Genomic DNA, 16541 nt, shown 5'->3' with positions numbered 1-16541 from the left:
ATCAATTAAGATAAAATGCATCAAGAATTTTGGTTAGTGTAGAAAGAGGAAACATCAAAAGCATGTACTGACCCCCAAAGCTGATAACTTGGCCACTCCATGATGTGTATCTGGTGGTAAGATTATTGCATATGCATGAGACCACACTCTCCACCAACAGACGATCAGTTACCTGCAAGTGGGCAAATGCTACTAATATCTGGCTGACTGTCTTGAAGACAAATCTCTTCAGGACAAATTCTTATATTCTGCAGGTATTTTAGGATGTACTGCCTTGGATTGTGACTGTACTCTACACCAATGTTCCCTCTAAGATGTGTGCATGAACAAAATTTTTGGGAGTTCAACACACACACAGCTTGCACAACAAATTTTGCACTTAGTCTGAAACCACTTCAGCCACTTCTCTGTACATAGCTTTTAAAAGAGTGCACAAAAACTAATTTTTGCACAGCGAAAACACTTTAAGGGAACATTACTCTACAATTGTATATAATTAGACAGCTTCTATTAGAAATTAAGGTGGGGCAAAAATGAAGCAGAGCAGCTTGAATTTGTGCCAGTTGATTTTGTAATGCACTCTATTATTTTTATTCCAGCTTTTAGTGTGCCAGATTTAAGACACTGAATAACCGGCTTTAACCACATAAAAAGTATAAAGATTAGCAATAAGTAACCCGAGAAGCAACATGCTGAAAAAAAAACCTGTCCAAGGTATTGCAACACTCACTGCTGGTCTAAATTCTTAAAGGCACATTTAAATAAAATAGTCAGTAAAGATTAGTGTATGGTTCAGGTATTTCCCATGGAGTGTAGGGGTGGGGTGGGATCTCTTCATGCATGTATGTCTCAGAACAACTGCTTAACGAAGCAAAGAAAGGCTCAGAGTGAAAATTTATTTTGCACTTTATGCAAGTCCCCTTTTGCTTTCCAGTACTTGAGGCATTCAGCACAGCAAAAAAGCAGCACCTATTTCTTCAGAATTACATTAGGATTTAAGTTAGGTTAGACAAGGCTTCTCCTTGCAGATAAAAATGACACAAACACAGCTTTAGGGCTCTGGCACACGGGGGAGATTAGTCGCCCGCGATTTAACTCCCTGTTCGCGGGCGACTAATCTCCCCGAGTTGCCTACCCCTGCCATCCCACCGGCGAACATGTAAGTCGCCGGCGGGATGGCAGACGCGGCGGCGCGATTTCGCGCAAATCGCCGAAAAAGACTCGCGAGTCTTTTTCGGCGATTTCCGCAAATCGCCCCGCCGCGTCTGCCATCCCGCCGGCGACTTACATGTTCGCCGGTGGGATGGCAGGGGTAGGCAACTCGGGGAGATTAGTCGCCCGCGAACAGGGAGTTAAATCGCGGGCGACTAATCTCCCCCGTGTGCCAGAGCCCTTAGTGCAGCAGCTTGGGAGATATGCCTGGAGATTATTCCTTGTGAAGTAGTTAGGGCTTCCAGGAGACACTTGCCTGCAGTTCAGGTGCTGTCCATCACAGAGGTAGCCAAGGACCAAATATTGCATGTAAGAACATTTATACACATCCCAGTAGGCACTGATTTTTATGTAAGACAAGTACACAAAGTAAATAACAGTCCAATAACAGTTCTTATTTGGCACCCCATGAACATGTTCTATGCTGTTGTTGCTCCTCAAGTCTTTTTGCATTTGACTATGGCTCACAGATAAAAAAAAGGTTGGGGAAACCTGGTTTATGTAAACAAAGCTGCTGTGTAGCTATGGGGGTAGCTATTCAAATTGAAAAAAGGGAAAAAAGGCACAGGTTGCATAGCAGATAACCTGTATAAATTCCCATTGTATTCTACAGAACTTCTGGACACTGGATTCCTACAGATCACCAGCACATGTGAACTCTGCTTCTATGCAAATAACTACATTTGACCTTGGGAACTTCAAATTCACTGAACATTTGGTTTTGGATGAAGCAGTAACACAAACTAAAAGCATGGAACATACAACAGGTTTCTACATTATAGTTAGGAAGTGTTACATAAGCCTAAAATATCATTGAATTCACCCAGATCCCAAGCATTCTGGATCACAGGTCCCACATCTATATAGCATGGTGGGTTATCCAACCAAATGTTGAAGGAAACACATTTATTTGAAAGCAATTCTAATGAACATCACAGAAATACTGGATAGCAAGTCTGGGCAGAAGACTACCTGCCTCTAATTGGGTGTGTATGCTTTCATACCTATCAATACTCTCTATGGACTTTTCAAGAAAAACAAAAAAACAATTCACATAAAGTGGCTCACAATTTACTTCATGTTGGAACCCTAACCTAACATCACCATGTGCAATACAAAGCTTGAGCTACAATGGTGTAAAGGTCAACAATATTGAACTCTTGAACAGTGGAAACACGTCCTCTGCAGTGATAAAAGGAATTTCTCCAGGAAAGCCTGGCTTTGGCAGATGTCAGTACACTATCTCCCTGAATGTACAATGCAGACAGTTTGGCAGATATGGAATAATGATCTTGGTGGGTTTTTGCCTTGTTCCACTAAAAACTAACAGATGCAGTGTACAAAGACATTCTTCACAATACTATGCTTTCTATTCTGTGTAACAATTTGGTAAAGTCTCTCTCTTGTTTCAGCACAATAATGCCATCATGTACAAAAAGCAAGGTCTGTTCACAATGTGTTTGCTAAAATGAGAGTGGACAAACGTAATTGCCTTCAGAGCCCTGACCTCAAACCAAATGAACACCTGTGGGATAAATTAAAATGCTGACTATGAAGCCAGTCCTGATTCCCAACCTTGCTAATGCTCTTGCTACCAAATGCAAGCAAATCCAACACCAACAATGTTTCTAATCTAGTGGAAAGCATTTCATGAAGAGCAGACACTGTTAAAGGGGTTGTTCACCTTTAAATTAACTTTTAGTATGATGGTCCAATTTAACCAAGCAACTTGGCAGTGGTTTGAAAGACAGGCAGAAATCTGAACAGAGGAAGCCTAAACACAAAGATAAGTAATAAAAAGTAACAATAAAATTGTAGCCTCACAGAGCAATAGTTCCTTTACTGCTGAGGTCAGTGACCCACAGGGCCAGATACAGGGGTAGGAAAAAGAGGTAACTGCCCGCAGGTCCCCCTCACCGCCTGCATTACCTTCCTCCCCCAAGTCTTTTTCAGCGCCATGCACACTTGTTCATACATGCGTGCTCATGTGCACTCACGTACATGTGGCCAGGTTGCTTAGGGCGCCTGTCTGGCTCCACTTGCGCTGGTGATCCCCATTTGAAAGCTTCAAAGACTTAGAAGAGAAAGCAAATAATTCAAAACTATAACAAATAAAAAATTAGGAATGCAACAAATCCACTTTTTTTTCAGATTCGGCGAACACTGAATCCTTTGTAAAAGATTCGGCCGAATACCGAACCAAATCCGAATTAGCATATGCTAATTAGGTTATGTAAGGATTAAATTCAATGCGCACGTTAAAATTTTTAACTTCATGAGAAAAAGTCCCATGATTTTTAGGATTCAGTTCGACCAGGAGGGTGGATTTGGCCGAATCAGAATCCTGTATTCGGCGCATCCATATAAAAAAATTAAGACCAGCTGAAGAGTTACTAAGAATAGGTCATTTTTTTATATACTAAAAGTCACTTGAAGGCGAACCACTCTTAAAGCAGCAAAAGAGGAAAAATTGAAATGAAACTGTTAATCTATTCCCAAAATTCGACATATGCCTCCAGAGGAAACAAAAAAAGCAATACATAACACACATGGGCAGATTTACTAATCCACGAATTCAAATCCCGAATGGGAAAAATTCGGATTGGAAACGAAAATTTCTGAAGATCGCAAATATCCCGAAAATGCTTACGAAAAAATCGTATTAGTCACGATAATATTGTATTGCCGATCCGAAAGTCACAAAATTTTCGTACCGAATCAGCAGTAAAACCTTTCCGATTTTTTCGCGCAAGCATACGATAAAGTTGTGCCGTGTACAAAAAAGTCGTGCCGTGTACGAAAAAGTCGTGCGGACGATCGAAAAATTCGGCGAAAATACGCTCGGAGCGTTCGTGCTTTTGTAAATGTGCCCCACAGTGTACAAAGTTTTAAACAGTATACCAAGCAATATACATACAAAACTTCTTCAGTTTAATTCAAGCTCATTATGTATGACTTAGCACAGTATATAGTGATGCTAAAAGCAGGTTAACTAGGACTTAAATGTTGGGAGAATTCATATAGCTATAACCCCAATTGAAATGTGGAAAGTATCGTATATACTAGAGTATAAGCCGATCCGAATATAAGCCGAGGTACCTAATTTTACCTAAGAAAACTGGAAAAACTTATTGACTCGAGTATAAGCCTAGGGTGGGAAATACAGCCGCTACTGCTAAGTTTCAATAATCAAATTATTTAATAGAAGGACACTCACAAGTGCTTACATGACTACCATATTAATAAACACAAGGTGTGGGCCGGAAAATGAGGCGCATCCAACATAAGATAACCACATGCAAGGTTGTACAGGTTAATATCTCAATTTAATTGCTACATTTTTGCACACAGACACCTGGCACCACACACAACTACACACAGGCACCCGGCACCACACACACACACACACACAGGCACACAGTATAGCCCACAGTATAGCAATTTGAGTTAACTGAATAATTAAATAATCCTAGTTTTTAATTAATTCACTGCGAATCCATGCCTGCCAAAGCATTTCGCCCATCACTATAGAGGAGTTCTGTCTCCACTAAAGGGATCTTTGTCCTAGGTCAAATAGTGTATTTAAGCAGCCCTGGTATTAGTATTTACACAAGAGTAAGAGCTATAATGGCCTTCCTCTTTAGAGCACCAAGTGAAACAATGTCCTCATGTGGCCAAATCATCTTTTGTAGAATGCTGGCTTAGCATTACTGAATCATTTGTTTTAAGCACAGCAAGACACTAATACTGTTAGGGTCATGGCACACTTCTTTACTCCCCTGCTGCTTGTCACTTGCTACAGAACTCTGTATGACATTGTTGGTACCTGTACAAGAGAATTTCCATTGTAGGCAATGATAGGTAGGCAGCATGGCAGGGTTCAGGCATTTTTCCATGGTGGAGAAACAGCCATGTGTGCCATGAGCCTTAGCTTAATAAATCATTGGGGTGCTTGAATACATAACTTGCCTGCACTGATCTCTTATCAAAAATCAGCCACATCATCTCCTACACATGTTAATCCTTGAGAAGCACTGGACAAAATATCCTTAAAATGTTATTGTAATTTTTTTAAAGGGTCAAACGTAAAGTTTATCAGTGAGCTGTGATTTTGGCGCCACTCCTGAAGTTGTATCTGGCAGTAGTCAAAATGCACAGTGCTCTTTGAGTGATCACTGGTTCATCTGTCATAAGTGCCCCCATATAAACGAGTCACAGAAGCCAGGGAAAACAAAGCGAGGAAACAAAGAGGAAAATAACTAGCATTCACCCCCCCGGGAGGGGGTGTGCGCGGCGCTCGGGCGACGGATCCGCCGCTGTTACAAGTAGTCCTGCAGTGCGACATGTGACATGCGTGTGTACCTGCCTGCTACATGGTATGATCATTTTGATTTAACAAAATTAGTTGCCTCGAGTATAAGCCGAGGATTCCTTTTTTTAGCACATTTTGAGTGCTGGAAAACTCGGCTTATACTCGAGTATATACGGTATTACTTGCTGTCATTTCATTACAACCCATATAATCTGCCATCTAAGAAGGGTACATAGACAAACATTTGACTCCTGACACAGTTTCCATTTACCAGTTAAGTAGCCACTGATTTAGATTTCTCAGACACAAGACATAGGCCTAGTGTTATATGAACCTCTCGCACAAAGCTGAGGGGATAATTCCATATAAAAATTGCCTTCATTATTGTCTTCCGATTTTGAATATCAAAATTTTGGGACACAAATGTATAATTACTCAACTTCACTCAATCAATCTTTATCCCTGATTTGTCTTGCTCTTTAAAACATTTACCATCTCTCTGCTAGCAGTTTAGATTTAAGATTTCCATATGTACTGGCTGTCAAGCCACAGTCTTTCTTATCATCTCACACTACCCTTTTGCATTGTCATTATCTACTTCCAAGAAACCAGATGGGCGTAGCTTAGAAGCAAGGGTATATCATTAGAGGGCGTGCCAAAAACAGCCACTAAGTGTGCCACAGACACTGCTGCAATGTTAACCTCCCAAATTTCATTAGAACTATTACAGATATACCATAATAACAGTCAGCACAGCTGTCTCTGTACCAAAGTAGCAGCATACCTGTAAACAGGCACACATTATACCTAGCTTATCATTAAATTAGAATCTTCTAATAATGTTTTTTAGTTTCTTCAAAAAACATGTATGACTAAAGGAAAATGTAAAGATCTGCCAATTAAAAAAGGTGAGATTAAATCACCTTTAATTAAACAACAGAAGAATAAAATGTATTCAGTGCTACTCAAAGTAGTGGCTCTATCAATTAGATATGAAAAATGCAGGCTAGTGGTGCCACAGTTGCAATGAGTAGGAGGTAGCAGCATGCCGAAAATTGGATCAGAATGACTCATGCCACATAATTATGCAACTTGTTCCTATATAAAACACACAATGCCAAAGACTCTGCTTATTTAGATTTCAATTGTACTTTTAATATATACAGCTATGTCCACTACACAGAAAGATAAGGATATGCAACATGATCATTGAAAAACTTGCTCTTGAGAAAATATGGGCAAATACAGGAAGACAGACAGTGAATTTAACAAATTCAGTGTTTTGCCACTAAACAAACTACCAAATACTAGACTTTAAACACATGTAACACATAAACACGTGCTCGGCTTGGTTCATTTCAAATTGGAAAGAAATTTGCTTATACATTAAACATCACTTAAGTCAGTAGCTTCCAAACTGTGGGACATTTGGGAAGAATACCTACATGCTCTCCTGATATGCCTGAAAGCCCAGCTATAAGGCCAAATAGGTGGGGATTAGGGTGCAGTCCTGGATATTCTAGGCACTATGAAAAAATGGCACATACACCATTGTTTTTAGATTTCTGTAACAGAGGTGCCCCCTGACTAAAGGTGGCCACACACGTGGCGATCTGACGATGTTTCGTGTGACCATCGGTTTCTACCTCCTTATCTGCTGTTTCAGCCCTGACGGTGTGTGTCGGATCTGACGATGTTTCGAGTGACCATCGGTTTCGTACGATAGTATCGGTGCGTGTATGGCCAGCTTAAAGCAAGGTCAGACCTGGAAGGGAAGATTGAACTGAAGAAGGCTGACAACCAATCTTTCAAGCAATAAAAACAACACAGGTCAGTACGTCTGGGCTGACATTCAAAATAGGCCCTTTAATTTTTATACACAGTGAGGTACAAACAGCCCCTCACATGCCTAATACATGACTTGTCTATGGCATCCTGCAGTAGAACCTCTGGTATTTGCTGGAATATATAGATAGATTGCATGGGCCTGCAAGTTTAAATTACTATTAGATTTAAATGGTGTCCATTAAGTATTTCCTTATAATTTAAAAAAACGGTGTTAAATAAATGCATATGTACAGTAGATTAAGTAATAAAGCCATACTTCCTGCTCACTATATTCTACAGCAGGGGTTCCAGAACTTTTTTTTTTACCCATGAGCCACATTTAACTTTAAATAGTTGGGGAGCAACACAAGCATAAAAAAATGTTTGGTTGATGCCAAATAGAAGCTGTAATATATAATGATGTTTGTTAGCCGCTATGTGGAATGTTTGGCAGTACACCTGGGTTTTTATGCAACCAAAACTTGCCTTGTTACCAGCAATGTAAAAATAAGCACCTGCTTTGAGGCCACTGGGAGCAACATCCAAGGGGTTGGGGAGCAACATGTTGCTCATGAGCCACTGGTTGGGGAACACTGTTTACAGCAACAGAATCCCCTCCAAAAGGTATCTTTATCAGTACAAACAATAATACACAATGTACACTTTAATTATTGGATAAGATCTGATTTTTGTGGGATCCATACATCATGGATATCCAAGCTATTAACTACAACTCCCACCAGCAGTTGCTTCCCATGTCTCACCTTTCTTTACTACTAATAACCATGCAACCAATATAGTTTTTACTGGATATGTGATTTCCCTTGAGGCTTTGGTTGTAACCATAGTCATGAGATTTGTAGTCCATCTACAGGTGGAACACACCTATCCCAAACATTAAGTCTGCCTGGAGGCAATTGATAGCTGGAAAAATGCCAATAACTAGAGAATTATCCTGCCTCAGGCAAATGCTAACTCTAACTGAGCAGCACCCACAAGGCAATTATAACAACAAGCAACACATGTGTTTTCATTCACACGGGTAATTTGCCATATAGGCCAAACAGGTGCTATATCTCCCCGCTGCCGCTCAACTCATACCTCATAGTGACAGACTGGTACATGGGATGGGGCTAGGGCATACACTGGTACATGGGATGAGGCTAGGGAATACACTGGTACATGGGATGAGGCTAGGGAATACACTGGTACATGGGATGAGGCTAGGGCATACACTGGTACATGGGATGAGGCTAGGGAATACACTGGTACATGGGATGAGGCTAGGGAATACACTGGTACACGGGATGAGGCTAGGGAATACACTGGTACACGGGATGAGGCTAGGGAATACACTGGTACACGGGATGGGGCTAGGGAATACACTGGTACACGGGATGGGGCTAGGGAATACACTGGTACATGGGATGAGGCTAGGGAATACACTGGTACATGGGATGAGGCTAGGGAATACACTGGTACATGGGATGGGGCTAGGGAATACACTGGTACATGGGATGAGGCTAGGGCATACACTGGTACATGGGATGAGGCTAGGGAATACACTGGTACATGGGATGAGGCTAGGGAATACACTGGTACATGGGATGGGGTTAGGGAATACACTGGTACATGGGATGAGGCTAGGGAATACACTGGTACATGGGATGGGGTTAGGGAATACACTGGTACATGGGATGGGGCTAGGGAATACACTGGTACATGGGATGGGGTAGGGAATACACTGGTACATGGGATGGGGTTAGGGAATACACTGGTACATGGGATGGGGTTAGGGAATACACTGGTACATGGGATGGGGTTAGGGAATACACTGGTACATGGGATGGGGTTAGGGAATACACTGGTACATGGGATGGGGTTAGGGAATACACTGGTACAGGATGGGTAGGGAACACTGGTACATGGGATGGGGTTAGGGAATACACTGGTACATGGGATGGGGCTAGGGAATACACTGGTACATGGGATGGGGCTAGGGAATACACTGGTACATGGGATGGGGTTAGGGAATACACTGGTACATGGGATGGGGCTAGGGAATACACTGGTACATGGGATGGGGCTAGGGAATACACTGGTACATGGGATGAGGCTAGGGAATACACTGGTACATGGGATGAGGCTAGGGAATACACTGGTACACGGGATGAGGCTAGGGAATACACTGGTACACGGGATGAGGCTAGGGAATACACTGGTACACGGGATGAGGCTAGGGAATACACTGGTACACGGGATGAGGCTAGGGAATACACTGGTACATGGGATGAGGCTAGGGAATACACTGGTACATGGGATGAGGCTAGGGAATACACTGGTACATGGGATGGGGCTAGGGAATACACTGGTACGTCATTACTGCAACACGTGCACCATTCCAGCTGATTAATCCCGGCTCAGAGTTCCCCATGAACAAGCTGTTGGAGTACACACACCTGAGCTAGGACACCTTGTACTCCAGTTACAGCTAAACTCCTTCCCAGGAACACAACCGTAGCCCAAAAGAGGCGAACAGAAGCTATTCTCTATTAAACACATGGATACTGTACTGTATCACCCCAATCGCTCCTACTCAATGTGGACTGACAGGTGGTATGGACATCGTGTGCTCACAAAGTCTGTCAGACGCGGGACTGTCGCACGTAAGACAGTAAAGCACCATGACTTCCTTGGCCATTACCTGCTCGAATTTTTCTAGCCTACCCGCGTCCTCCGATACAGCGCAACCCTTCTCAACCAGAGTCGACATACTGTGACGCACTCCTGTAAGTGCCGCGCTCTGACAAACACCAGCGACCCCAGGGCTACTTTAGCACACTGAAGCCTTCACACCAATCAGAGACGCCGCCGGCGTCCATGTGACGGGAGGTTGAGGAAGCAGCCCAGCTGCCATTTTTGACACTGGCGGAGTATTAATATTATTCATTGCGCTCAAAACTGCTTATGATTTGTATATGTTGGACCCATATTACACATAAGTAACTAGACGATGTAAATTTATTTTCCCTTTGAAAGTAGTGAAAGAGCCCACGTAGAACCTGGCCACCGCGGACTAGAATTTGTATTTCAGCATGCAATGTAAACGCAGAGTACCTTCAACATGGGAAGTGACGCCATTTGCTATTGTCGTGACGTCATCAGAACGGGCGAAAAGACAGTGAGAGTGCTGAGTGCAGCCGGGAAGCTGAAAGGACTCCCTCTCGCATCATGAACGCGCCACCAGCGTTTGAGTCTTTTCTACTGTTCGAGGGTGAAAAAAAGTAAGTATTTCATTCAGGCATATTGGCCTTTATACAGCCAATTAAAGAAACACCAAAACCAGCACAATATGACATAGCCATAGATGAAAGACTGCTGCACAAGTGTCACATTAACCCAGGACAGGCTCCCTGCTGGAAATTACAGTCAAGCTGCTATCATAGCCAAGGTGAAATGACAGTGAAATCCAGTGGATCGGTTTTACACAAACTGGCCCTGCTGTTGGCAATTAAAAATAAATTAACAGTAAATGAATTAATCTTTAGTATGTTATTAATGTACCTATTCCATGCAACTTTTCTCAAGGTGCCCACTTGTTGTTGTTTACTTTAAAGTATTAGCATTTTCATTCTGCCACTTTCCAGCTTGCAATTGAAAATGCTGTCTGGTTGTCTGGGCAACTTTAAAACATAATACCATCAGTTTTATTGTTATTTTAGATTTTATTCCATTTCAGACTATAAACCTGTGTATAAGAGGAATTGCATAACTCACTAAATCCTTTCTGTCTATTAGAGATTAGGTCCCGGTTATTACTGCAGACAAGGTTTGGCTTCAAATATTAGACTAGTTGAGATAACAATTAACCCCATATCATTATTATTATTATCATATATTATTTTCCATTCTTTAAATATCTGACCTTATTTATGGGTAACTGATGGATAGGAGTTGCTGATATGAGTATGGGGAAGATCAGTAGGGCACAAGTCTCCCAATAGGCTTCTCTGTTTCACATGCCACCTATCCATGGCCTTGGATGATGGCACTTTAGGTTTTATGGTGTCCACAGATAAAGCCTTTGGGTAGTGGGTTTCCAGGTTGGGTTTGTATCTTTTCAGTTAGGCCCACTCAGGTCTTAACTTGGAGGTGTAATTTTCTTGTTTTCCCCTCTTTATTTCATACAAGGTTACAGATATTTTATATATTAGTGACTCTGCCATAGTTCTATGCATATGGACTGGACATATCAACATTGGTGCTTTAATGTTACCCAAAGTTTGACACATCGCGGTGGAGCTGTACTTCTATGTCAAGTCTTATTTCTAAAGGTGGCCATACACGGGCCGACTATAGCTGCCGATATCGGTCCCTTGGACCGATTCGGCAGCTAATCGGCCCGTGTATGGGGAGAGCAGATCGGCCTGGCCGACCGATATCTGGCCTGAAATTGGCCAGATCTCGATCGGCCAGGTTAGAAAATCTGGTCGGATCGGGGACCGCATCGGCTCGTTGATGCGGTCCCCGATCCGACTGCCCCATTGCCTCCCACATAATCCGATCGTCTGGCCCCAGGGCCAAACGATCGGATTATTATTTTTTTTACCTAAATGGTCCCCAACGAGCCGATGCGGTCCCCGATCCGACCAGATTTTCTAACCTGGCCGATCGAGATCTGGCCAATTTCAGGCCAGATATCGGTCGGCCAGGCCGATCTGCTCTCCCCATACACGGGCCGATTAGCTGCCGAATCGGTCCAAGGGACCGATATCGGCAGCTATAGTCGGCCCGTGTATGGCCACCTTAACACACATAAGTGAATGGTTTAGGAAGGGAGGCTGATAAGTCATTGCACAGGAGCATATAATGGCCCACTCTACCGGTACCAATACACCAGGGAAGTGACAGGTGCTGCTCCTTCTTGACACTTCTTTTTATGTTGATTGCCAAATCAGACCATTTGCTCGACAGGTCAGTTCAACTTATAACCAAGTTGTCATTCAATGTATAGCTGCTTGTATTCTTTCTTTCTTACTGTTTTTATATGATCACATGTGATGATGATGTAGCTTGAATGCCTATATAACTAATAATCATTAATGTTTAGGATAACAATCACTAAGGATACCAAGGTACCTAATGCTTGTTTGTTTACAATCAACAAGGAAGATCATACAATTGGAAATATCATTAAGTCGTAAGTATTTATTTTTTTAACTTTATTTTAATTAAGGCAGAGTAGCACTATCAAACCAGCTGTTACAAATATCTCTAGTTACGGGGGGGGGGGGGGGGAGTTAAAAATGTCACACTTAGTGCTGTGGCACACGGGAAGATTAGTCACCCGCGACAAATCTCCCTTGTTGCGGGCTACTATTCTCCCCAATATGTAAATCGCCGGTGGGATGACATATGCAAAAATGAAAACTGCCAAAATAGATAGCAAAATAAAAAATATTTTCAATGTAGTTAATTAGGCAAAAATGTAATCTAGGGCTGGAGTGGGCAGATGTTTAACATAATGGCCAGAACTCTACTTCCTGCTTTACAGCTCTCTAAGCTTTTAGCTGTCAGTAGTCAATCAGTAAACAAAGGGAGCTTCTATGGCCATTCTGCTGAAAAATATAGCGTTCTACCTTTAAGATAAACATCTTTCATTCTGGGGATTTCCTTGTCCCTTAATATGATAAAGGGATAGTTTACCTTTACTTTTAATGTTAGTATGATGTAGACATTGACAATTTGCAATTGGTCTTTATTATCTATTTTTTATGTTTTTTGAGTTATTTATCTTTTTGTTCAGCAGCTCTCCAGTTTGGTATTTCTGCAGCTAATTGGTTGCTAGGGTCTTATCTACCATAGCAACCAGGCATTGGATTGAACAAAAGACCACAATGCGTGCATAGAAATATAAGTAATAGAAAGTAGCAATAATTTTAAAAATTGTAGCCTCAAAGAGAAGTAGTTTTTAACTGCCGGGGTAATTTTAAAGTTGCAAAAAGACAGAAGAGGAAGGCAATTAAAAATATAAAAAAATAAATAATGGAAACCAATTGTAAAGTTGCCAGGAATAGGGCATTATATGACATACTAAAAGTTAGAATGTATGACTTTGTAAACTTATTCTATTATAGACAGCTGCTGAAGGATCCTCAGGTGTTATTTGCAGGTTACAAAGTTCCACATCCTCTTGAGCATAAAATTATCATAAGAGTTCAGACAACACCAGACTACAGCCCCCAAGAGGCATTTACCAATGCAATCACAGACTTGATAAGTGAGCTGTCCCTTTTAGAGGAAAGATTTCGGGTATGTATAAAATCCATTTTTCCTGTTTATGCTTTCAAAAAACCCCAAATTTTTTCCCAAAATGTTTGAACAAAATGCTAAGCATTTAATTCTGTTACAAGATATATGCATTCAAGTATATAAAAAATGGGGGGAAAAAAAAACAGGTGTGAGTGCAGAGCACAGGAAGGCATAAAAGACTACTGCTTTTAATTTATTTAACAAACAACTTATAGAATATGTAAACCTTAAAAAATGAATGTAAATTGCTCTGGGTCCTTCTAAACACTTTTCCAATTTACAATATTATTTTCCTTTTCCAATTTATTAAAATAATATTGTCATGGGAAAACATGTTTGTTTGTTCTTTTTCTTTCAGAACACATCAGTAGAGCTTCTCCAGCAGAACCCTGCATTGAAATCCGTTTTTCAAAAACAGAAACAGAATTTATTTTTAATTTTGAAATTTCACATGGGGCTAGCCATATTCTGCATTTCCCAGAGTGACACAACCATGTGACCTGTGCTCTGATAAACTTCCGTCACACTTTACTGCTGAGCTGCAAGTTGGAGTGATATCACCCCCCTCCCAGCAGCCGATCAGCAGAACAATGGGAAGTTAGCAAGATAGCAGCTCCCAGTAGATATCAGAATAGCACTCAATAGTAAGAAATCAGAGTCCTGCTAGGAATCCTCCAGTTACATGGTAGTAGGAGAAACAATATACAGTATCTGAAAGCAGTTCTAAGGGCTGTGACACACAGGGAGATTAGTCCTGCCGGTGGGATGGCATTGCGGGGAGATTAGTCGCCCGTGACAACGGAGATTTGTTGCGGCGGGACTAATCTCCCCGTGTGTCACGGCCCGAACTGCTTTCAGATGTATTGTTTCTTCTACTCCCATGTAACACAGAGCTACTAGCAGCAGCAACTTCTTAATGGCTACTAGGCTCCAAAAAATACCCTGCCATAGGCAATACTGAGAATTGCCTCAGCTAAAACACACGAAGAGACAGTTATCAGTTAATGATCAGCTGCAACTAGTAGCTCCGTGTGTCTTCACCCAAATGTGTAGCGCTGGCTCCTTCTGGAAGCTCACACCCAGGCACAATGCATTGAAATGGCTGCCTACCCACCAATATTACAGCTAAAAAAATACTTTTGATGATTCAAGAATGGCAGAGTGAATTATTTGCTATGTAAACAGTGTAATTTAGCAATAAAAAGTAAACCATAAAAATCATGACAGAATCCCTTTAAGCTGTTTTTAAACTGCTATTATTCATTTTGCAACACATTTTCACTTACTAGTCAGTTTTCAGAAGAAAAACAGTGAACTCTTCTGATATTGCTCTGCTCAGGAAAGGGATAGGAATAGCTTTCTCACCCCTTTCCTAAACAGAGCAACATCAAAACAGTTTTCAGTTTCCTTCTGAAATTTTACACAACTGTAAAGTAATGTAAGATTAATGTAAATTGCAAAAGGGCTTAATAGACTGAATGCAACTGATTTTGATATCCTATTTATTTTGATTATACCCAAGTATACATAGGGGTCAGACTGCTTTCTGACCAGGCCCGGACTAGCAATCTGTAGATTCTGGCAAATGCCAGAGAGGCTGCTGTAAGATGCCATAGACAGTCACTATTTATTGGGCTGGTGGGGGCTGTTTAGGCATCTGTGTACTTGAAATGCCTGGGCCTATTTTAAATCCCAGATCATACCTGTTTTTGACTACATTTAAATTTCAAGTTAGGAGAATGCAGAACAGAAGGCCAACCTACTAAAACACTACAGCAGTAAAGACCCACTGCAACTGTCATAGGATATATATGTCTTTTTATCATGCTTAAAAGTGGATCCTAGAAAAAAATGTCCTCTCTAATAATGGTTAAAGGGGTTGGTCACCTTTAAATTAACTTTTAGAATCTTACAGAATGGTCAATTCTAAACACTTTTTCAATTGGACTTCATTATTCATTCTTTATAGTTTCTTAATTATGTGCTGCCTTCTTGACTATTTCTGGCTTTAAAATGGGGTCACTGACCCAGGCAGACAAGAAACTGTTGCTCTGTGAGGCTACAATTTTATTGTTATTATTACTTTTTATTACTTATCTTTCTATTCACGCCCTCCACTATTTATATTCCAGTCTCTTATTCAAACCACTCCCTGGTTGCTAAGGTAATTTGGACCATATCAACCAGAGAGCTGCTAATATTCCAAACTGGAGAGCTTCTGAACAAAGTGAAATCATTAAAAAAAAACAAATAGAGGAAAAAAAAGACCAATTGCAAATTGTCTTATAATAGTACTCTTTATATCATACTAAAAGTCAACTCAAAGGTGAACAACCCCTTTACGTGTCCGTCCACATCACTTCTTTATTATGTTTTTCTAACATAAATATTGGAAGGTGCTTTGTGGATTAGTTTAGCATGATTAAATTGAGCATATAGTATTCTCAAGGACCTTGGTACACCACACTTAATTTTGTGACAAATGGTCACTGAATATCAATATTCTTATGATTTCATATTAAGTCCCATAATGCTCACACTACCATACAAACTTATTTGCAATGAGGATATATTATTTAAACTACTGGTAAGCACTATATATAATAAAGAATTGTTGCTTCCTGATATATGAATGTAAACCTGAATTCACAAGTAATACTTATATGCTATTATATATAATATTTATATCTGTTTACAGGTGGCTATTAAAGACAAGCAAGAAGGAATTGAATGAGCCAAATCTATGGAAGGAAGAGCTATCCTTTTTGTTCTGACATTTTTGTAGGGAGCAGTCATGTAGAGCCAGCTGGTTATTGTATTTTTTTTGTATGTGTGGATAATATACACTTTTATAAATAAAATTGTTTGACTTATGTAA

General features: G+C 40.9%; 2 protein-coding genes across 3 annotated transcripts in view; one reads left to right on the top strand and one right to left on the bottom strand.

Moving 5' to 3' along the window:
- The window catches only part of txlng (taxilin gamma), a 23609-nt gene extending 13052 nt beyond the window's left edge, over positions 1-10557 (bottom strand). The window contains exon 1 of one of the 2 annotated variants that reach the window (XM_004911657.3): positions 10469-10557. In XM_004911657.3, the coding sequence (XP_004911714.1) occupies positions 10469-10492 (24 nt within the window). In that variant the 5' untranslated portion in view covers positions 10493-10557. Of the gene's footprint in view, positions 1-10055; positions 10230-10468 lie in introns of those variants that run through there. The other variant, XM_002934351.5, reaches the window with a different exon arrangement.
- Positions 10557-16541, top strand: polr2j (polymerase (RNA) II (DNA directed) polypeptide J, 13.3kDa). The gene is made up of 4 exons (NM_001045630.1): positions 10557-10635; positions 12462-12551; positions 13489-13663; positions 16362-16541. Exons 1-4 carry the CDS (start codon positions 10583-10585, stop codon positions 16395-16397), a joined length of 354 nt encoding a protein of 117 aa, NP_001039095.1. The 5' UTR covers positions 10557-10582; the 3' UTR covers positions 16398-16541.

This window comes from Xenopus tropicalis, chromosome 2, assembly GCF_000004195.4.
Source record: "Xenopus tropicalis strain Nigerian chromosome 2, UCB_Xtro_10.0, whole genome shotgun sequence".
Classification (NCBI taxonomy): Eukaryota; Metazoa; Chordata; class Amphibia; order Anura; family Pipidae; genus Xenopus; species Xenopus tropicalis.
The sequence above is the reverse complement of the archived record's forward strand: the minus strand, read 5'-3'. Positions and strand labels throughout refer to the sequence as shown.